Genomic DNA, 22,831 nt, shown 5'->3' with positions numbered 1-22,831 from the left:
GTGACTCATTAAAAAAGGGCATACCTCGGGGCATGAGGCTCTCACCATTGCAGGGTTTATAGGAGGGTGATAATGTATGTAGTTCTTACCTCCGATTGTTTCCAGACTCGAACCTGTGATCACCTTCGTGCTCAATATATATATGTTTTTTTGGGAGACAGGAGGGGTATCCGACTTTAGGCCGACTAAATCCCCCCTGGGCTCGTACATGACCCCCGCACCACGCACGAACCGGGAGCTTCTGAACCCTAGTGAGCCTCAGGTGGGTGGCCCTAAGAAATTATGCAGCGGCGAAGGTTTGATCAAGAGACCTCGCTTCCTGAGGTGGAGTCTCATGTCCCCTCCAAGCCAATTGTGCTAACCCCTTGGGGTTTGGAAATTTTTTTTTTTCTTCTTTGACTATGGGTGTAAACAATCAAGCCATTGGGCTGTCTTATTCCCAATCTCCCTATTGGACAAAGTCTAAAATGCCTTTGGCATTATTCTAGATAGGATTTTGGTACATGGTATCTTTCACCGTTGATATCGATATGGATCGGCTGATTGGGTCATATCTGACACTTTTGCCTCTCAAGATATCAATATGGGGTTTATTTTTTTAAGTATTTTGTCCACTCTCATTATCTTGCACATTTTTTTGACTACACAAATATACATTATTCTCATTAAAAAAACTGTATTATACTAAAAAAAATAAAGCTACGAATTTTTTGACACCTGAAGAGGTGTGAGCATAGTTAGCAAAAACGGATGGTAGCACATATTTCTCCAAGGCCTGTTACAACAGGTGAGAAAATTTTGTTGCTACACTTGTAGCAGGAAGGTAGCCAAGGAAATGGAATAATTCACCTCCTCTTTGGGTTCTTAAATACTCTCCTAGTTCCTTTAAGATCCCATTCCCTTGGCTGCTTAGTCTTATAGCAGGAACATTTCGTCCAACCAAAATTGTCGAATGGAAGTACAGGTGGCAGTCCAATTTGATCCTTAGTTGGGGTCATCAATTCATTCTTATCAAGTTGAAAGGAATCCTACAAATCTAACACAAGGTGAGAGCCATGTTAGACTATAAAATTTGACATTTGACCAATTAAGATGATGATATATCAAACCAACGGTTCAGATGAGTCACATGAACATTCCACGTGGATCAATAATAATCACGGACTGGTATTGTGCTACTGTTTTCCCTTATTTATTTCTCATATAGAGTTGGGTTGAAATGCCACCGTAACCAAATCTAATGATGGTGACAGCACAATTGAAGGTCGAAAACACAGGAGGAAGTGTGGTACCAAAAAAAAGAAAACGCATGAAGTGGCGGGTAAGATAGTACTCATAGTTCTTGAAGTTCCAAATAAAGTGAAGAGAAGGCGGTTCGAACCAGTGAGTTCTAACACAAGTGGTGGGGCCATCTCTCTCTTTCTCTCTCTCTCTTAGAAGATATATGATGAAAATGGAACTGGTAGTCTGGTAGATGAATAAGAGGAAAAGAAAAAAAAAAAAAATAGTAAGTGTGTGGAATGTGGATTGAGTTGGTGATGGATCACAATCTTTTCTTTTCTTCTCTCTCATTTTTTATTTTTTTCAAATCCATGAGGAAGGATTTAGACACGTATCCCAAATCCCAACACTTAGACATGTCTGTCCTAGTTTTCCCCGTTGTTGGATGGATGATTGAAGTTAAAGTTGGAGTTGGAGAGGATCTTTCCTAGTTTTTTAGGCATTGAGTATTGGATATCAGTCGAGTCGGGATTTGTCAGAGCATTTTATCTGCATACTATGCACTGATCCAGATTGGTCGATACAGCCAATCCCAATTCCCAAACCAATACCTCAAACCATGGGTATCAATACCCATATCAACCGATATTGATACGGATCCTTCATATCAGGCTGCAATAGCTGCATATTGTTTTGCCATCTTGGTTTTTTTATTATTTTACTCTTTTCTATACTAATACGCTATAATATCAATACTAGGATCAATGATACCAATATATTCAATCGATACGATACAATACGATATGATACGATATTGATACCTTGAACCGTGCCCCACACCTGCCCTTTCAAAACTTTTCAAGTATGGCAAGTCCTGATGTTTGTTGTATCCCTCTCTCTATCAAGGAAGAGGAAGAAGCACAATCAACAAGCGAGTTAGTCGTTGCTTCCATTATGACACTTACCACTACCACATGGGTTAATGGCTTCTGTCACCTTTCTGCTTTCAATCATCTACACTTCCCATGTTCATGTTTCTCTATCTTGTCAATCATAGTTTTTAGTATCAGTATCCTATTGGCCGATATATCATCATATCGATATATATAGATCGGCCAAAATTTGGTATATTTTTTGAATTTATACCACATATCAACCCGATATGACCCAATTTGTATCGTATTAGTATCAATATCGGTCAAAACCAATACCGATATTGATACCTATACTTACCGATACTTATAACCTTGTTTCCGATCCAATGTTTATATCTAATCAAAGAGAGAGAGAGGATAAGAGCAAAATGAGGTTGTTTGGATGAGGTTCTTCCTTAAGCCTCCATATCTTGCAACCAAACATGCCTATCAGGAACAGACGGTCAAGATCATCTAACCTTCTTGACGCGGGAATTTCTAAGGTGGGGCCCATCCAACGGCGGGTCCCAACTCCCAATCCCCAGCAGCATCATGAGATGCACGTCACTGTGTAGGAACAGGGGAGCAGCGCGCCTTTCGAGCTGTTAGATGGACCAGCCCTAACTAGAAAGAGAAAGCCCTTCCAAGGATCTTTCCTGATTCTCATTCTACGGACCATAAAATCTTGATCATCCAATTGGTTGACTCCATTATACGTACGCCACGTGTTAAGATCTGTACGGTTGTGTAATTATACGTTGTGGTATTATTATACGTACGCAAAGGCTAAAAAAGGCATAGTAGGGTTTTATCTATTTTATGACGGGTTCAATCACGTGTCAGGATATTCTTTTTTGAATTTTGCTACATGAGAAAACCATCTTCGTGTCGGACAGGGATTTGTTATTTTAAAATATCACGTGATTGCGATCTATCCAATTCTCAGCCGTTGGATTTGATCCATCTCGATACGAATTCCATTTTTGACAGCTCGACAGCACGGTACTCTCGCGCTTATTTTAAATTGCACTGGTACAGCAAATTACCAACACGTGGGTCCCACACCCACCTCCGTCTATCTCCTGTAAGGAAGGATAGCTCACGTGACCGTCGATATTGTAGATGATAAGGATTCCGATCTGACGGCTTGCAATTCTGATTTATTGGGATGCGGGAAGAGCAGCGATGGGGCCCACCAAAACTGCAGTATGCAAAGCTGTCTCCCGCTTCCGGAGGGGCAGATCTCATTCCCCACGGGGCCCACCCCAAAACAATAAAAGTTTCGGTTTCTGTGTGAGTCTGACACCTGTCTCGCGCTTAATCGTACGCACGAGTTTCACTGAGGAGAATTACCATGACTTCATAGGCATCACAACGCGTATTCTGCGGAGGCGGTGAAGTAAGTATGCCAGCCGTCCGTTTCTCATCACACCTTTACCAGTTCCCCACCGGTTGGATCCTGGATGGCTTTGCCAGACATAAAAAATGCAAGTTGGAGGGTGTGGATGGTGGTCCCTACTCCCTACACCCTACACGTACAAACACCATACAACTACTCATCCCATAGCCGTAGCCTTATAGGACAAAGGAACCCCTTTCCGTTTCCCACTTGAAACCCAGTTCACACGCGCACGTCGGATAACGATACTTCTTATTATTAATAATTTATGAGTTTCGAGTCGGTCGACTCGTCTCGGCTCAGAACTCAGTGGACCCTACGGACGAGTGGGGCATTATTGACTCGGCCCGCCAATAGAGGTGATTAGAGCGCGTGGACTTTACTACGAATGTAACGAAGGAAAACCATTTGTCCCCACGTTGACATTTGTAAAGTCAATGGACTCGGCCCGCCAATAGAGGTGATTAGAGCGCGTGGACTTTACTACGAATGTAACGAAGGAAAACCATTTGTCCCCACGTTGACATTTGTAAAGTCAATGGAAAAGCAAAAGCGGTTTCGAGAGAGTGGAAACAATTCTCTCTCTCTCTCTCTCTCTCTCTCTCTCTCTCTCTCTCTCTCTCTCTCTCAACCATTTATAAATAATAAAACCAGAGCTTGCTTTTCATCTCATCGTTCTATAGCTCTCTTGCCCTGAAAAGTCAGCGCGGTCCTTTGTCTAGTTCTATCTCTCTCTTTCTCTCTTCCATGTCCAAACGGGAGTAGCGGGAGCAGCAGCGACGGCAAGAGTAGGGACAAGCACAGAGCTTTTGGGAGTAGCAATCATCGCTGTACGCTGGGACTGAGATTAGCAGTGCAAGTTTCAAGGCAGAGAAGACCTCCTTAAATTTCTCGACATGGGAGACGATTGGGATCTACAGGCGGTGGTGAGAGGATGCTACACCACCACCGCCACCACCAGTGCCACAATCTGCATGGAAGAGCCCTCTTACTCTTCTTCTTGCTTGCCTCCACCTCCTCCTCCTCCTCCTCTGGGTCTATACCAACATGACCATAATCTCCTCTGTTTCCCCAATCTTGAAACCCGAACATCTCTTGAGGAATTAGAGGCACTCTACAAGCCTTTCTTCCCCAAATTTGAACCTCTCTCCCCAGGTAGCATCTCTACTTCCCTTTTCGCCCATGGAGGATTCAAAGACCGCCATCAGCAGCAGCAACAACAACAACAACAACAACAACAACAACAACAACAGAAACCACTGCAGCAACAAAAGCAGTCTCCGCAGTGTCTAACAGTACCTACCGCTGCTGCCGCTGCGACTACAACCACTAGTCATTCTCAGACCCCTCGATCGAAAAGAAGGTTCGTTGTTCTCTGTTTCGATGTTTGTTATTCCTTATTAGATCTTTCCGAAATAAAAAGAACAAAAGAAAGATTCTTAAATCTTACCAGATGCCCATTTCCTAAAATTTGCGTTTCCCCTTTTTGTTTTTCTTTCTGTTTTTTACAGGAAGAATCAGCAGAAGAAGGTGGTGCGTCAGGTACCGGCAGAGGGTGTATCTCCGGATGTGTGGGCATGGCGTAAATATGGCCAGAAACCCATCAAAGGGTCACCTTATCCTAGGTAGAGGAATAGATCTCTTCTGGTTATCTTTTTCTTTTATCTTCGATGTTCAATCTCTTGAACTTGCTCTGTATATTATTAGTATCTTCTCTTATTAAATCAATCTTTTCTGTTTTGATTCTTGTTTCAACTATAGGGGTTACTATAGATGTAGCAGCTCAAAAGGGTGTTTAGCGAGGAAACAAGTCGAACGGAGCCGCTCAGATCCAGGAATAATGATCATCACCTACACGAACGAGCACAACCACCCAGTCCCTACCCACCGGAACTCGCTCGCCGGCAGTACTCGCCATAAGTTCCCAACACCTCAGCGATCCACTGGTGACGAACCCGGAACACCTACCAACAAACCTTCGTGTTCTTCCCCTGCATCGACGACCACTGGCCTCTCTCCGACAACCCCTTCAACTGTAACCATGGAAGACGAGCTTCTGCAACAGTCCAAGCAAGAGAGCAGGGAAGACGAAGAGGAAGAAATGATTGAGGACAACGAAGAAGACAGCGATCTCTTTATTCCCGATATGGTTATGGGAGACGACTTCTTTGCAGGTCTTGATGAACTCTCCGGAGGAACAACCAGTGGCGACACCTTGGATGATTGCTTTTCTGATCACCTTCCTTCAACTTTTCCACCTTCTTGGCTCGCTCATAACGCCGCCACCGCCGCTGGTGGCAGCTGAAACGCCGGAATAGTCGCGCACCGACATTGGATACTGAAAAAACTTTCCTTATTTGTTCTTTTTGTCCATCAAATCGAGAGAGAACGCAGGGAGAGAATCTCTATTCTCGTCCTTCCCTGCCCAGATTCCCAAACATGTTTTATAAAACACCCACCATTACCAAGAGCCAAGAGGCAAGAACAAAGAGCATAGAAGAGTGATCCAAAGCTCGTTAAGATGAAGTAGCAGTTTAGATTCACTGTAAAATGTAAAATCACACCAAGGTCAACGAAGATACTTCCATAGATCATTTTTCTTTGCTAATTTTTTTGCCCTTTTTGTTTGTCTTACCCTATAAATTGTTGATTAAAATAAAATATTTTTGCTTTCAAGTTGGAAATTTTATATATGTACTTCACAGTTTGGGTTCCCTGCCTCGAAGTCTCAGCCACTTTCTCACGTTTCTTCACAATCCTAACACGCACGCACTTACATACCCAAGATCTACGCTGTTATAATGTGGATGAATTGGAGGAAAAGTCAAATATATTTTAGGGAAAAGATTGTCTGACCTGTTTTTTCTTATACGAATCTGAGCTGTTAAGTATATGCTATTACATACAATAAGGGGTGCAAGTTTGGCCCTCTCGGCCCAAACCCGCCCTGAGCCCGAATAGGGTCTGGGTTGAGATATTTGGCCCTGAGGGCAGGTTAGGGTCTGGGTTGAGATATTTGGCCCTGAGGGCAGGTTAGGATTGGAAATTTTTGACCCTGAGTCAAGATTGGGTCGGGTTAGGGTTGAGGCTTCAAGATAAGCTTGGCTTGACTCGTCCCGACCCTGATTTAAGTTATACTATAAAATATATATTGATATAATATATTCATTATAAACTTTAAATGTCACCTATATTTTTTTATATAATATATTATATATGACAACAATAAGTGATATAATATTTTTTATTATAGTGTTATTTTATGTAAATTTGATAATGTTCTCCCTACCTATTCCAGCCCATGCATTTCTTTCCCCTTCCCCATGATTAGGGCCAATCAGGGTCAGCCCAGCCCGACCTTGAGGGCAGGTCAGGGTTGGATTTTTCTAGCCCTAAGTTAGGTTCGGGTCGGGCTTGGGCCCAGCTAAGGGGACTTAGGGTTGGGCTAGGGTTTTATAAAGCCCGGCCCAACCCGACCCTGTTGCAGCCCTAACATACATGGTCAAATGTTCTCTGTGTAGCAGCGCAGGCTGCATCCACACATGAGGATGGGCGAAATGACCATCCTGCCCTCCTGAATGGACAGCCCATGTGTCTGGACACAACCTACGTTGCTGCACAGAGAACTTCCGTCCTATATATATATATATATATATATATATATATATATATATATATATATATATATATATATATATATATATATATATGAGAGAGATAGAAAGTTACTTGGTCGCGAGGCCCCTATGGGACCAATGGGAGGATAGGCTCAGGCATCCAATATGGGGGTGGGGTGATCATTTTGTCATCATTAATGTGTATAGGCGTAGAGAGCACGATCAAGCAACCTTCTTTTTCCATATATATATGGAGAAAAGTTCTCTTTGAGGAAGCGTATTGTCCATGCCTGACATAGAAGGAGATGAAATGACTACCTGCCCCCATGAAAGTTATAAATCTTACTCCCCATGATGTTGATACGGGTGTTCTTATTGGCCCCCACATACACATAAGGGCCATGCTCCCCCACAGAGAACATCAACCATATAAATATAGATATATACCATACTGATACGTATTGATATTGCCGAGATCCATTGCCAATACGATAAGTTTAAAACAAAAAGTGATTCTTTTCCGATACTTCTTATTGTATTAATCTCGCTATCAATATTGATCGATATGAACACTGATACCGATATCTATTATTTTGTCGGGGTATGTAAGATCCTCTCTCTCTCTCTCTCTCTCTCTTTTCTTTACATAAAATGATGTTGTTGTTCTTTTATTTACGATACCACTTTGTCACACCTTATTGGTGCACTATCCTATTATGCTTGTTCAAAGAACCATCTCCCTATATTTTATTTGAATCACTTTATTAATCTAATTGAATATAAAAATAACATGGTCGGTGTTAATTTATAGTAGTTTACGACTTTTTTCTTTTTTTGTGGTAACAATAGTTTAAGACTCTAAGCCTCTCTTTTTTTTGTGGTTGTAAATGTACTGTAAGCTAAGCTGTTGACTTATCTAGGTTAGAGGCATTAGGGCTTTAGGGTTTCTGTTTATCTCATACAAATACAATAATCAAATCAAATAAAGTGGGTGGAGATTTTAGAGATCTGTCCTAAATTTATATGATGATCACTCCTTACCTTTTTCCCTAGATGAGGGAATGATTTAAGGTGGGTTTGCTGATAGCTAAAAGCTTAGAAGGACATGTTTATTAGGTAAAAAGATCCCCACATCAATGGGTGTATGGTGTGAATTTTTTCTTGTAATGTTTCACATCCTTACCACGTGGGATCCATATTGATACTCTCTCTCTTTTTCTCTCATCATGTGGATTTTTTTGTTAAAATAGTCGTTTCTCATGTTATGATTAGTATGGCGTGAGAGATTCCATCTACATTGATGTCATGAGAAACCCTCTCCTTGTTTAATATTTAGTAAAAAAGAATGCCTATGTCAATGTTATCGTGTTATAATGGTGATAGAGTTTGGGGGCCTTTCTAAATACCCGTAAAGGGTATGGAAAGAATCCAATTTAATACATTCCTCGTGTGGGTTTCACATTGGATTCCATGTGAGTGGCCCTGAAGGATCTTGGACAATACTTGCACAAGGACATGATCCGCGCTCAAGTCTCAATTCCCTGTTGACTTTTATTTCCCTTCTAGACATTGGTCCTACCTACCCACCTCATCTTGTAGATCCTTTTAGTTTCATGTACAAATTAAATGATGGTTAATGAAGCATATCTATGTTTTCCAAGTGTATCTACAATTTGTCCACTATTCATTCCTTCACAATGAAATTATAACAGAAAATGCAACTTGCCCAAGAATACTAGGGCTTACTAAGATGTGATGAAAATAGCTTAAGATTTTTTTTTTTTTTTCTTAATAAAGGGTTCTCCTTCAAAGGGCTTAAGTAATTCATTAATGAGAAAATAATCCCATGACATCACTGTCGGGATGTTTCCCTCACTCCCCACATTCTGATCAATGGATTTCACGCTGACATTCTCTCTTATCGCACCAAATGCAATCCCTTATACGAAATTGTCTCATGCGTGCTTATTGGTGTGATACCCCATACTAGAATCATGGATAACCTTGAGTCGCCATGGTGAGAATACATTAGCATCCTCTCTCTCTCTCTCTCTCTCCCTCTCTCATGAAATGACACCAATATCTTCCCACATATGAATCCATTTTGCCACACTTCATTGGTGCGTGCTTTTATACCGTTTGCTCAGAGAATTCTTTCTTTTATTTAAAAGTGAAAGAATCTTTAAGACAATCCAATTTAGACCGTTAAGGAAAGGGTAAGAGTAAGACATCATACCACATCATTGTGGTCCATGATTGCTCATTTTATGATATGATATGGAAGAAGGGAAAGAGTCAAGTTGATTAAAAAAATAACCAAAAAAAAAAATCAAAATGTCAATAAAGTAGGACATTAGCAAACTACATGGCAATTGGAAGAAGGAAAAAGAAGGTTGGAATTTTGGGTTCTTGAATCCAATTCCAATACCCCACGCAATGCTTCTTTACTGGGTCCATCAAGTTAAAATAATTTAATGGTTCTCTCTAAAGGATACTATCTACCCTTCTAGAGAAATTCTCTGTGAGGAGATCCTATTTTCACCCTTATTTGTTAAAAGTAGTTTTATTGAGTTTAAGAACTACAGAGAACAAATGAAAGAGCACTCCTCAAAGGAATTTTTTTGTGGGGGTAAAAAGATTCATTAAGAAAGAAATCAATTGGTGCTGATTGGTTCAGTCTTTAAGAGAGATAGTCTTTTAGAGAGGTCTTAGGATCGATTCCCACCTTCATTGGAGTAGGTTGAGAGGGATAAGTATAAAGTTTGAGATTAAAATATACGAAAAAAGTTTCCTACGATGTTGGTGTAATATTGCCGCCGTTGAGGGAGACTAGTTTTACACGGCGTTGGTATATTATTGCCTTCTTAATTATATGATTTTTTTTATTATTTTCTCTTCCATCCCAACCATGTAGGTCTTATATGGATGATATTATTCTCTATGTTTATTTTATGGGGAAAAATTAACTAGCATGGCTCTCAACTATAGTATCAGAGAGCCTTAAACACCTAACTGAAGTAGTCAAAACATGAGACATTTACACATGGTCTCTAACGAACCTTATTAACCACCACCAACTGAAAGGTCTTAAACAGTTGTTTAATATCATACACTATAGCAAAAAGGGGCCAAGGCCACATCGTTGTCTGTATAGAAGCAAGCCAAGAAACCATTTGAGCTGAATTGGTCCAAATTTAATATTATTCTCTATGTTGCCATTGGAGTGACATGGGAAATTCCCCCAACCCTACACTTACGTTGTGGGGGATCCTCAATATTTTTTAGTTGTGTAAACCCTACATCAGTGCGTGGGCCAATGAGAATGTGTACAAGGGTATCTGTTTAGATGGAATTTTTTATTTCACTAGGGTTGTACGGTAATTTCGTATACTCCTGTATCTAGGCGTAGGAGTCATGCGATCAAACAACGTTATTTTTTTATTCTAAAAAAAAACAAAAAAAAAAAAACTACTCCACTTGTATAGTCCAAGATCCCATGATCTTTACACGTGGAACGTACACGATATCGAGAGAGAAGAAGGATTGGTTCCACCCAAAAGGATAAAAATCATGATCAGTCTTGACTCTTGACTATTCCAATCCGGATCGATGGATCCTATTTCTTATTCCGTGCTTGCACTAACAAAACAACTTTAAGAAGACACAAAATAAACTCAGACCCATGAGTCCGAGAGGTTCCAAAGAATAATGTAGGAAGACAAGGAAAACAGAAATGAGGAAACTTTGTTGATACGTCAACAAGAGAAGCTCTAAGGCTTCTTCTTAGCCACATATCTTCAATATTCGGCCTTTTTATTCCATTAGTAATTTATTATAGTGTAGCTTTACTTTGTCACCCTTGTCTGGTAAGGAGTTCAGGCTATTTCTTAACTTTTCCAAACTTAGAAGTTTGACTTCCCCTATCAAGAAACCCTATATATAATTGGGAAAAGGCTGACACATGGCGCACGCTCATAGAGTGCTCAGTATGTGTCATCCCCTCTCTTGATTGTTGTATGCTGCTAGTTTATTGAAAGTTTGTGATAATTGTATCTTGTTAATGAGAGGGTGAGAGATCGATGTCGGCATTTAATGAAGAAAGAGAGTATAGGGTACATGGGTGGAAAGTGAAGGGCATGTGTAGGAATCTGTACATTGGCATCATGGGCTTTTTTTTCCCATAAGATTGTATTGGGAAAAAACCCTGAAAGATAACGTGGCCCTTATGTCCAGACATAGTGGGGTATAAAATGACCGTCGTGCCCCCAATGAAAGGTAGAAATTCATTCCTACCCCATGTTAATGGTTCAGCGCACGTTCTCATTATCCTCCGTGTTGACGTAGAGCCACGCTGCTTTTTAGGAAACCTTCTTCCTTCTATATTTGTATTTATTGTTGACTATAGAGCAATGCTAGGAGTAGGATCGGGCTCCTCTCCTACGAGCCCAGCCCCTAGCGGGTGCCCAGTGAGCCAGACACATTTCCTGGTGCATGCCAAGCTGCCCAGTCGTTGAATGCCTCACTGAACACTCCATTGGCATTGGGCTCGCAGGAGAAGAACCGAATCCTAGGAGTACCCCATGGTCAAAAGGACTCCAAATTGCACGAAATGGTATCTCTTTATTTCATTGCTTTCTTTTTGAAGAACTTTTGATTCCATGAAAGTCCACTACAAAGTGGGGATCCTCTAAATGGATGACTGTGGAATTGTAAACGTTTCCCTCCTTTTCGCCTATGAAATACTTGTGACGCATGAATACCCTCAAAAGTTGCATGGATTAATAAAAATAGCAGCATGTCTTGAGAGTTCTTAATTTATTGATTACCTCTACACCGTGAGTCATGATCATTAGAAACTCTATTAAAACTTTCTATGTAAGCAATTGAGCTTTCTTAACTCAATCTCCTTAATTGCATTACAAGTTGGTCTTCATTGAATCCAATTTGAACTTCTTGGAATCGTCAGGGAATTAATCAAATTCAGCTTAACTCGGTCAGAATCAGGATTAATCGGGACTGATTCACCGATTTCTAAAACCCTAGTCAAAATACAATCTTTGAATGCATAGATTTGCACATTTTAAAGCATGAAGCATTAGGTTGGCCTTGGGAGCTGATTTAACAAAATTGGGGGTTGGTAGTTCACCCCTTTGATAAGTCAAATATTGTTGAACTAAAATTTGAAAGGGAAATGGTTTATGTGGAGGGAGTGTAGCCGTTGCGCTCAGACATTGAAGGAGGTGAAATGATCACCCATCCCCATATAAGGTGGAAATGCCTGCCCTGTTGATGTTTTCGCGTAAACTCTATCCAGGGCCACGTTCCTTCATATATAATTCTTCCCTAATTCCAAAATTCACTTTTTAACCAATTCTCAAAGATGTATTTAAGTTGAAACTTGACAGCAAAAAAGGTATATATTTTTAAGGTGATACTTACCAAAGGGATAAATCATGATGTAGGAGAATTAAAGGGAATTAAAGGGAAGAGTAGTGAAGTTTTTCAACCCTAAAAGGAAGTTTTCGCAATCATTATCCAACATGATTGTGTAAAATATTTAAATTTCTTACTACACTTTAGTAATGATACTTTTTAAATGTGATTTTTATTTTACTTTTTAACTTTAAGGGATTTTGGATGGTAAGTAAAATTAAATTTAGGATAATAATTACACGGAATTTTTTTTTTAGGTTTGAAATTTTCACTTCTTTTTCGGAGCATTGTAGATATTAGACAGCCTTATCTTCATGAGTCGTGCAAGAAAGTTAATCTTTTATCTATATCATATCTCATCCATTAATATAACAATAAATATATTGATAATTTTTTATAGAAAACAAATTCTATACATGTCATGTTGTGTTTTTTTTTTTGGAGGGGCGGGGTGTGAGAGTGGTTTGATATTATATATAAGTTTGGTAGAAGCAATTATCAATGTATAAGTAAAGATTTCTGTATATAATATTAGAAAAAAAGTTCTCTAAGCCTTCTCTCTCCCTCGCTCTCTCTCAATATTTGTCTCCTCACAAAAATGACCTCTCTGCCTCCTATGTGCAAGACAGCTTTGTCGTTTTTCGTTTGTGCATTCCTTATGCCGCTTGCTTAGAGAACACGTACTCTCTCATAATATATCACATGAATTCCCCCAAGTACCATCCATACCATTGTTGGTAAATCATTGTTATTCCCTATTTGTAATACTCTCTATTAACAATCTAGCAAGAACTTTCATATATTCTTTTCCAAAAACCACCTTGTACAATTGAAGGAGATTGAGAATCAAGAATGGGAATCAAACCAATATTTTTTTTTTTTTGGTAATAAGAATCAAACCAATTGATTCCATTTCAATGTCAAAGAAGCATATTTTTGCAACTTACCTTCTTTATTTCTATTGTTACATTTTTTATTTAACTTTTTTTTTTTTTGGTAAACATTTTTTATTTAACAAAGGAAGAAGAAAGATAAGTGTATCTTCTCCAGCCACTAAAAAAATTAATAATAAACAAATTAACCCTAAAATAAAATGCATCAGGTTATTAGCTTTTGAAACTTCATTTTTTTTTGCTGTAGTTTCCAAAAATCACAAGATGAATCTGTGCCATTCATTTTTATAGTTTTTTTTTTTTTCAATTTAAATAGTTTATTCTCACTAAGAGTTGGGAGAATGTATAGTAATGTGTACATATGCATGGATATACACAGGATGTGTGCCATTACAAAAAGGAGTATTTGATTAAATTAGACCTGAAATTTAACATGTGGCTAATCTAAACAATGTCCTCGATCTCTATCCAACGGTGGAATGAATACATCATTTGTCCAAGTAGCAAAATAATACTTTGTAACAATAACAATTTACCACAAAAAAAAAATGGTGGAATAATACAAAATAAAAGGAATATAGATCGAACCAATCAAACCAAGTTGGGTTGGGATTACTTTAGTCCAAAAGATTAAGATCGCAGTTGGTGAGCTGGTTCGCTGCCCCCTCTAATTCCTCCAATTCCTCAATGGGGGCAGAAATGACCACCCTATCCCCTGCCCAAAAACACTACCCAAGGTGGGGTCCACTCCCCCACTATTAGAGGAATTGGAGGTGATAATTATTGGTCAAATGTGAGCTTGCACGGATTAAAGCCTAACATTGGACTGATCGGTTAGTAAACAGTATGGTGACGGGCCTAATCCGATCATGAAATGGGTCGGTAATAGTGTTTGGTTGTAGTTCAATTAAGATCGATCATATTTGGCCCAATTAGTCTCTTAAGCCCATTTAACCCGATTATAGCCCATTTATGATTGTTGAAAACTCGACCGATCGTTTATAGCGTGGTTAATTTCTTTAAGCCCATTTAGACCGATCATAGTCTGTTCATGGGCTGTTTAAGGCTCGTTTAGATTAGCCAATTAGTCCATTTAAAGTCTAACATGAGCCCGAATATGGCTCGGTAACCGATCAACCAAATAAATCGGGTCAATGCCCTAACCGATGAGGCCCAATTACCTAAATATAGGGTGTCAGATTTTCAGTCTGAACCGATTAGCCCTGAACAAATCAAACCAAACTCTATTAGGTCGGTGTCATTTTTGGCTTCTAAGAAACCAAACCCGATTTAAAAAACTAGAAAAATAATATATAAATATAGGGCAAGAGGTCGTTGCTTGGTCATGTAACGGTTGCACCAGTATAGGGGCCAATGTGAGTGCATGTAAGGACATCAACATGGAGGGAATTTTTGATTTCACAGGGGGTATGTTGATAATTTAGCATGCTCTGTGTTTGGTTGTAGGGGTTATGTGACCACGTAACATTCTTTTCCCATAAAATATCTATTTCGAAGAGTATGTTCGGAAGCGTAACTTACATCGATAGAAAACACCCAATGAATACCCTTAGACAAGAATCATTTCAGGGAATAAAGAAGTCATTTAAAGGGAAGGGAGAAGAGAGAACCAGAGAGGGGAGAGGTAGCAAAGGGTACACTCTTGAATAAGAATCATTTCCCCCATGCACAACCGAAACCAAACCGATAACAACCTGATAAGCCAACCTAATAAAAGATCAAACCGAATCTGACCAAAGGTCTAAAACCGATATTTGGCTTAACTGTTTGGTTTTGAGTTAGTCTATTGTCAATCCAAAATCGGTTCAAACCAATTAAAATCAAACCAAACCGACCAATTGACACCCCTATCCAAAACCGAGCAGGCTGATCGGTTAACACCCCTAGCCGTTGGATCATCGGCAACGTTGAATCAAATTGGCTTTCCGCTTTCTCACTTCTTACAGCCTTACAGGTATTTATCTCGGGCCCCATCAAAAAGCTCGTTCTCAATGCACTGCAGATATTCCAAATGTCCGTTCGATAGGAATCAGAAATGGAGAGGAGGTGTTGCGGTGTACACGGTACCCTAGCGGAGCTTCCATCGGAGAGTGAATAGAAAACCACTCCAGCAGTCTATCGAGTATCATTAACAGAGAAGAGGAGAGGTGTTGTGTGTTCTCTGTAGGGAGAGAAGGGAAGAGATGTTCCTTCGGAGGTTCGCTGGGCCATTGTTGGCGAAGGTGAAGGAGACGACTGGGATCGTAGGCCTGGATGTGGTGCCGAACGCAAGGGAAGTGTTGATCTCACTCTACTCGAAGACCTTGAAAGAGATCCAAACCGTACCCGAGGACGAAGGTTACAGGAAGGCTGTGGAGAGCTTCACAAGGCATCGGCTCAAGGTATGCCAGGAAGAAGAGGATTGGGAGCAGATCGAGAAGCGCATCGGCTGTGGTCAGGTCGAGGAGCTCATCGAGGAGGCCCAGGACGAGCTTAAACTCATGGCCAAGATGATGGGTTCGTATTATTCCCTTGCTCTACTCTCGAATTAATTGATTGAGGATATATCGGATAGATACATCGCGAACAATTACACTAACAACGTCAAGAACAGATACGTAATTTGGATTGTGTGATGCCCTAGATGGTTTCGCTCTCGAGGTCCTGTTCTTAAACAATAATCTGGGCCTCGTAGTGCTCGCTTATTACTTGATAAATTTCCCCAACGTAATTTTAGGTCATATAATTGGGAGTTGGAATTGAAGGATTGAATTTCACTACATTTTGATGGAGAAATTAGTTCTCTACCGTGGCAATTTTGAATTTCATGGAGAGATAAGTTACATGGTTGGTATTTGAAAGGGATTCTGTGGTTCATTTTGGTCTATTGGCTCCATATCCTTTACAGAACTATCTGTTATTAAAGACAGAATTTTTTGCTCCTGTTTCTCATTTGGTTCTCCGTGGGTACATAAATTTTGTTTGTTGGGCATTGTCTGGTGGAATGAGGATCATGCTTTCATTATTCATTACTTCGGAGACTTTTTTTCTTATTTATGTTAATGTTCTGGGGAATTTGTTGGTGACTAATTGTTCCATAAATTTGCAAATGTGGTTCGATTCATGTTGAGGCTAATGGATGCTCATCATATCTAAAACTGAGAAAGTCAAGAAAAATTGCAAAATTGGTAAAGTCTCACACAGAATGTCCAACATAAAATATATATCGATCTCCTTATGTTTACTTTTTTTTTTAAGGATAAGGCTTTGTACAATCTTGTAATTTCTGTTGAAAAGTTATTATTTACCACAAAAAAAAAAAAAAAAAGGTTGACAAATTATTTAGCCTGTGTGGCTCAAACTAACTGGCTCGGTTTATTGCTCTATTCAGTTGAATAAAATTGATCAGTGTGACATGCCTGTTTGCATGCTTTATTTTCCAGCAATGAAATGCTTGATCAGCCACAAGTAAGTTTCCATTGTGTGACCATTGCATGGAGCTAATCTAGGGCTAAAAATGTGAGATATTCGCTTAATGGTATGATTGTTTGTTATCAAGTAAAAGAAATAGGAGAACGAAAGTGAAGCCTTACCTCATTCCCTTTCTTGAGCCAAGAGATCTTGTAGAGTTGGGGAATCTTCTCAGACTTGATCTTCAACTTGTCCCTCATACTCTTTGGAAAGCTGTGTCTTGCTACTTCCACTGATGAGGTTATTATACTAATTAGTCTAATTAAACTGATTCATTTCTATTTGCAGTTTCTTGGGTTTGGGCCCTTTAAACTTTTCATGTACCTCAAAATTAGAGATTGGAACGCTTTGTTGGAAGAGTTGTATGTAAGAGATTAACTATAGAATAAATATATGCTTCAACAGGTGGCACATTCTCGTTACCTTGTATTTTCCCCCTTTGGTTATTTCAATAGTAAAAATGGAAAAAAAATTGAGATTCTATAAGCTCAGTGAATAAAATGAATAGATTAGATGGTGAAATCATATGATTGTATTGTTTTCATCTGACTATACTCTTTTTGGTATATACATTCTTTTATGTCCAATCGTGACACCTTAGGTCCTTATCCTCAGCACCGAGACATGTGGAGTTCCTGGGTCCATATCGAAGGCAATCATATTTATTTTTTTGCTTAAGATTTACTGTGATAATTGCTATGGGCTTTAAACCATAGTGACAGGGTATTTCTGCTATGTGAAGAGATAATATTTCAGCTTTGTGAACAAGTGCCTAGCGCACTTGGTAATCTATGGAGTGTTAAATCCCATCCTACCAGGAGGTCTTGGGTTCAAGCCTCTTATGTTCACACCTCCTCTCCTCATAGAATAGAATAGAATAGAGTAGGACCGAATAGGGTGACCAGATTACAAGTTATCAACCAGTCACAAAATTAGAAAGTATGGATAAACCTGTAGAAACCAAACCAGTCAATAGAAAAGAACCAAACTCAGGTCGAGTTCTGTTTGTGGAGAGGAGAAACTATGCTGAAAGTTTCATTCAGTTCTGATGGTGAGGTTGAGAGAATGAGAGATACAGCAGTTGCACCAAAATAGAAGGTTAAGGCCTACAGACCAAACCAACCAGCAGCAGGGTCTTAGGTTGGGATCGAGTGTAAGCCTCCTTGACAGGGATCAAACTCAGACAATTCTGAACAGTGGTTGCGGAGTTATGATCTTCGCAAGTTGCAGCTGCAAGACTGAATCTCAGGAGCAGTAGCAGCCTCAATCGAATGGGCGAAACAGCAGCTGCAACTTTGGTTGTGTTTGGAGATTGGTAGCAGCCTTCAGTGGATCTTCACAGCACTAGTATTGAGCAGTAGAAAAGCAGCAACACAAAAGGGATCGATTACAATGGAGGAAAAGATAGAGAAGGGGTTAGGGGAATGGCTCTCTCAGCCTGGGTCTCTCATCCACAGCCATCCCAGCTATTGAAATATGGAATTTCTTCTATAATCGATGGCAAGCTTGGCCACAAATTCTATTCTCCAAAACTGTTCCTTCCTTTCAATAAGGGCCTAGTAATAGCTTAGGCAAGCTTACAATAAACATAGAAACTTTCAAAAATAGAAACTAACTGAAATAGTAGGTAATTAGAAACTACTAAATCCTAAATAGAAGGTAACTAAAATTAGAAACTACTAGGCTTTATTGTTCAGCCTCCTAAAACAAAAAAGGAAGGACACTAAAATAGAAAATAAATTAGCAGCTAGGCAGTTGGAGATGATCTCCTATCAAAATTGTGGCCAACAAAGGCCTCATCTAGAAGGTCAGCTGGCTGGCTTGAGCAGGTCTTCTTGGCTGGTTCTAACTGGTCCAAGCTGGTCGACATGAGGCTGACTCGAACAACCTTGGTTCTTCTTCTGTGTCTTCTTCTGGCCAGAATCTACATCAGGTTCCTAGCTTTGTTCCTTCGGAATAACTCAAGGAATAATCAGAATCTAAATGTTTGAGGTGTAAATAATTAATCACATGATAGCATTAAAGAATAACTTTTGATTATCTACCTGTATATAAACAAATTACTGTTATATCATGCCCATTATCATATTAGCATGTATTGTAACCAACAATAGAACTCTCTACCCTAATCTTTTCTTTTCTAGCGATACCTGGAGCAGCTACTCTTTTGAATGGTACAGTCTGTCCATGAGAGGAGAGATTGAAGAGGATATTGTTATAAAATTAGAGCCAGGTGGATGGAGTGGAGGTGGTTTCTGAGGTCCTATGTGATTGGTGCGGGACATTAAATTTCAAAATGAAAAATTTAAAAATTGTCATACAACCAGCCATGCTTATGAAACGAAATATTGGCAAGCATAAGATTAGGTAGATCCCAATCCCTCAGTGTGCAAATCTGATTGATGAAGCTGTTCCCCCAAACACATAACATGGATTTAGCTGAATGAGGATTTTAGATGGATGAGTACCAACACTAGAAAATTAGAATAGAAATGATTGCTTTATGGGAACTGGAGGGTAGCACCAATACGTTTCAAGATGAGGAAAAGTTCAGTCAGATGGTTAAATCATGTGCAACAAAGATCCAGCTGCAGCAAAGAAGAGTAAGGACAAGGAAAAGATCAAAATAGCATGGGTTGAAGCACCAAAAAATAACATGATTCATTGTGATTGAGTGGAATGCAGAACAGGATTCTCATGGCTTACCCTATGTCGTTGTGTCAGGCTTGGGTGACTTGTGTGCAATAAATATGAATTGGTAAGGTGGAGTTTTACAATTCAATGAGAATGTTCAGTGAAGTAACAATTGGATGGCGTTTAATCAGCAAACTGAAGTTGTCATTGTCAATTTCAGTGACCACTTTTATCATGGGTTTTGGTCAAATGTAGTGCAACTTTTCTAAGGACTATAAGAGTTATTCTGTCTTGAGTTATGGGTTGGTACAAAGTTTTATGGTTCAGCGTATGACTTCTTGTGATGTTGATGGGGTTATGTAATATAAATATCCAAAGGATTTCTCCACAGCAGGTTTGTCTTGATGTGTACTTGATCATTTTCTGGTGCTATAGCATGCTGCCTAAAGTAGCCATCCTTGATCTCTTTCACTTTTGCTTGCAGAATGGTTGTGTTCCTTCCCTTTTATTTATATATTTTTCTTTCTTTTTTTTTGTGTGTGGTGTTGTGGGGGGGGTGGGGGGGGGGGGTTGGCACTGGTAATTATAAATGACTCTAGTAAATTGAAATAGTATAAGTTTCTTCTTACGTTTATCATATTATGCCATTTGGTGAGAATTCCTTCTTCCAACTACTGTACTCTGAATGACTTAATCACATCATCTATTTGTTACCTCATATGCAAGTAAAGAAGTGAATCGTTCCTAATTGTGTGCATGTAAAATTACTGGTTGCAGAGTGGGACGCTTGGGGTGTGCCTGAAGGTTATGAATGTGAGGTTATTGAGAACGATGCTCCAGTTCCTAAGCATGTCCCTCTGCACCGACCAGGTCCTCTTCCAGAGGAGTTCTACAAGACGTTGGAGACTGTCAGTTCTGTCCCAACAAAAGATGAACAGGCAACCATCGCTAAGGAGTCACAGCCAAAGGAGTGACCTACACCAAGTGCATCCTTGGGTTTTTTTCCTGCGTGAAATACACATTTACAAATTTGAAGCTGTGCAATGTTCTTGTTCTTTTGTTATTGCTTTTGAACTCACTAGATTTTTCTAGTAAGTTGCAGAAGAAAAGTGTTGTTTATGTGGCAAAAGATAGAACCATATGAGGAATAACCTTTTGGGCGAACTAGTTTTGAGGAAGGAACATGTTATTTTTTTTTCCTGGCTCCTCATTAAGAAAATGTATGTGATAAATAACATCTTTTGAATCTGGTACCGGATTAAAATACATTTATATGTTCTTTACTCCTTAAGGTGTTAGTAATGCAGGAAGAAGCATTTAAAGTTGCCTGTTGGGAGTTGGAGGTTATGTGGAAAAATACATATTACACTATGGCCTGAAGCATTGTAATAACTACATTCTAAGTTGATTACATCTCTAAGAGACGTAAGGCCATTCTTTTAGGATGAATTACCTTATTGAAGTTGGACAACTGGATGATCTTTTATGTGTTGTGGCTTTGTTGGTATGTACTCATTTCATCATATTTGGTGGGCAAACAGAACACGGGGCTTTCTAAAATAAATTAAGGACCGAGTTTTCTTTCACCTATGGTGGAGGAATCACCTCATCATGGCCATCAGTACCATCGGATTGGCATGAGGAAGGGTAGGTTTGACCCTATACAGGCTTTCTAAAATAAATTAAAGACCGAGTTTCCTTTCACCCATTGTGAAGGAGGAACCATCTCACCATGGCCATCAGTACCATCGGATTGGCATGAGGGGTAGTTTCGACCCTATTGCTATAGGGGATGGGAGTTATTTTTTATTTTATTATTTTTTTTTTTGGTAATTGAAATTTCATTCAAATAAAATGTATGAGATACACAAGTTTTGGATATGATGTATCAAAAACCAAGGAGTGGAAAATGATCAATCTGTCGTACATGTAATTGACAGGGTCTCCCAAACTAGGGTAAGGGCAAGCCCAATAGTTTCCCTACAAGAAAAACTGTAAACACGGCAAATAACACAACTCAACACATGACATATTTCCATGTGAGTAGGGATGGGCATGGCAGACAAAGCCATGTGATTACCCATCATGATGACCGACAGTGTCTGGTCCCCACTTTCCCAGAGGTCAGCCTAGCATACAAGACCCATCGTTTTTTGGCCAATTGTTGGTGTCGGCGATGCTGGAGAGCCAGTTGTGGGTGGCAAATTCCTTGAGCAGAACCGACATGAGCCCAAATCCCGCCCGTCTTCGGTATCCGGATTCGAGCATCTCAACAGTGAATGGGTCGGGTCGACCACGAAGGTATCCATGCTCCCAGTGCAGAGGACGCGAAGGCCACTGCGAGCGACGGTGAGGTACTAGCTCCATACGCGTGGAGCTTCCATCCGGTTCCAAGCGAGGTGTACACAGACTAGGTGTTGGTATGATCGGAGTGCTGGGGAAGTGGAGGAGGAGGCGTTGGTTTTGATGTTGAAGCGGTGAAAGAAGACGATGGAGATGCGAAGCCAAATCCAGGAGATAGGGTTGATAGTACAGACTGAAATGAGGGAAAGATTGCAGAAATGCAGGGTAAATACGAATCATGTCTTTAGATCTTCGACATCTGCAGCGGTGGAACCCCCATCACCGCTGGCTCCATTCTCCTTGCCTGTGAAAACTCCCGCGTCTCGAGGGGTGGGAGTTATTGTTCAATCACATGGTCACATCATCAATAGAAAATGAAAACTTAATCTATAAATTAATCCTCAACGTCAAAAGATTCTCAAGAGCAAGATTGGGGATGTTGGGGGCTGGTTAGTTGGCTGTGAAGAGTTGGTTCTCACTACTTCCTGAGTAAACAGATGTGGATACAGTTTGAGAAATACAAAACTATGTTCTGTCTGGATTCTGGAGAGCTCGAAATAATCTGATCTTCATGGGAAGATGCCAAATCAATCTTCAGTCAACTGCAAATTCTTATGATGACTTTTCGAAGTATGCATTCGCGGGAATACAGATGGATCCCTTGGAGGGGAGGCTATTGATGCATTGCTGAAGATTTCTGTAAGCAACTTCAGTATATAGCAGGAAGCTGTAAGATTGATTGTTATTCATGAACAAATTTTTACGGAGAAAGGTGGCACATGTAGCTGTTAATTCCACAGACCATGAGCAAGCATGTATTCATAGTCAGAGGCCGTTATGATCTGGATGGGCAAACTGTCAACACCAATGTTTCTTCACATCTCCTGTTCACAATCAGAAAAAACA

The 22,831-nt window shown here is 39.8% G+C and overlaps 2 protein-coding genes across 2 annotated transcripts; both read left to right on the top strand.

Moving 5' to 3' along the window:
- Positions 1–4,221: 4,221 nt before the first annotated feature.
- On the top strand, positions 4,222–6,128 carry LOC122643454 (WRKY transcription factor 22-like). The gene is made up of 3 exons (XM_043837074.1): positions 4,222–4,897; positions 5,046–5,159; positions 5,296–6,128. Exons 1-3 carry the CDS (start codon positions 4,431–4,433, stop codon positions 5,837–5,839), a joined length of 1,125 nt encoding a protein of 374 aa, XP_043693009.1. The 5' UTR covers positions 4,222–4,430; the 3' UTR covers positions 5,840–6,128.
- A 9,517-nt stretch (positions 6,129–15,645) lies between these two features.
- On the top strand, positions 15,646–20,873 carry LOC122643460 (probable NADH dehydrogenase [ubiquinone] 1 alpha subcomplex subunit 5, mitochondrial). The gene is made up of 2 exons (XM_043837082.1): positions 15,646–15,994; positions 20,360–20,873. The coding sequence occupies exons 1-2, from the start codon at positions 15,682–15,684 to the stop codon at positions 20,554–20,556; spliced, it is 510 nt and encodes a 169-aa protein (XP_043693017.1). The 5' UTR covers positions 15,646–15,681; the 3' UTR covers positions 20,557–20,873.
- The last annotated feature ends 1,958 nt before the right edge of the window (positions 20,874–22,831 follow it).

The sequence above is a fragment of the Telopea speciosissima genome, chromosome 1, assembly GCF_018873765.1.
Source record: "Telopea speciosissima isolate NSW1024214 ecotype Mountain lineage chromosome 1, Tspe_v1, whole genome shotgun sequence".
Taxonomy (NCBI): domain Eukaryota; kingdom Viridiplantae; phylum Streptophyta; class Magnoliopsida; order Proteales; family Proteaceae; genus Telopea; species Telopea speciosissima.
This window is presented reverse-complemented; position numbering and strand designations above follow the sequence as displayed.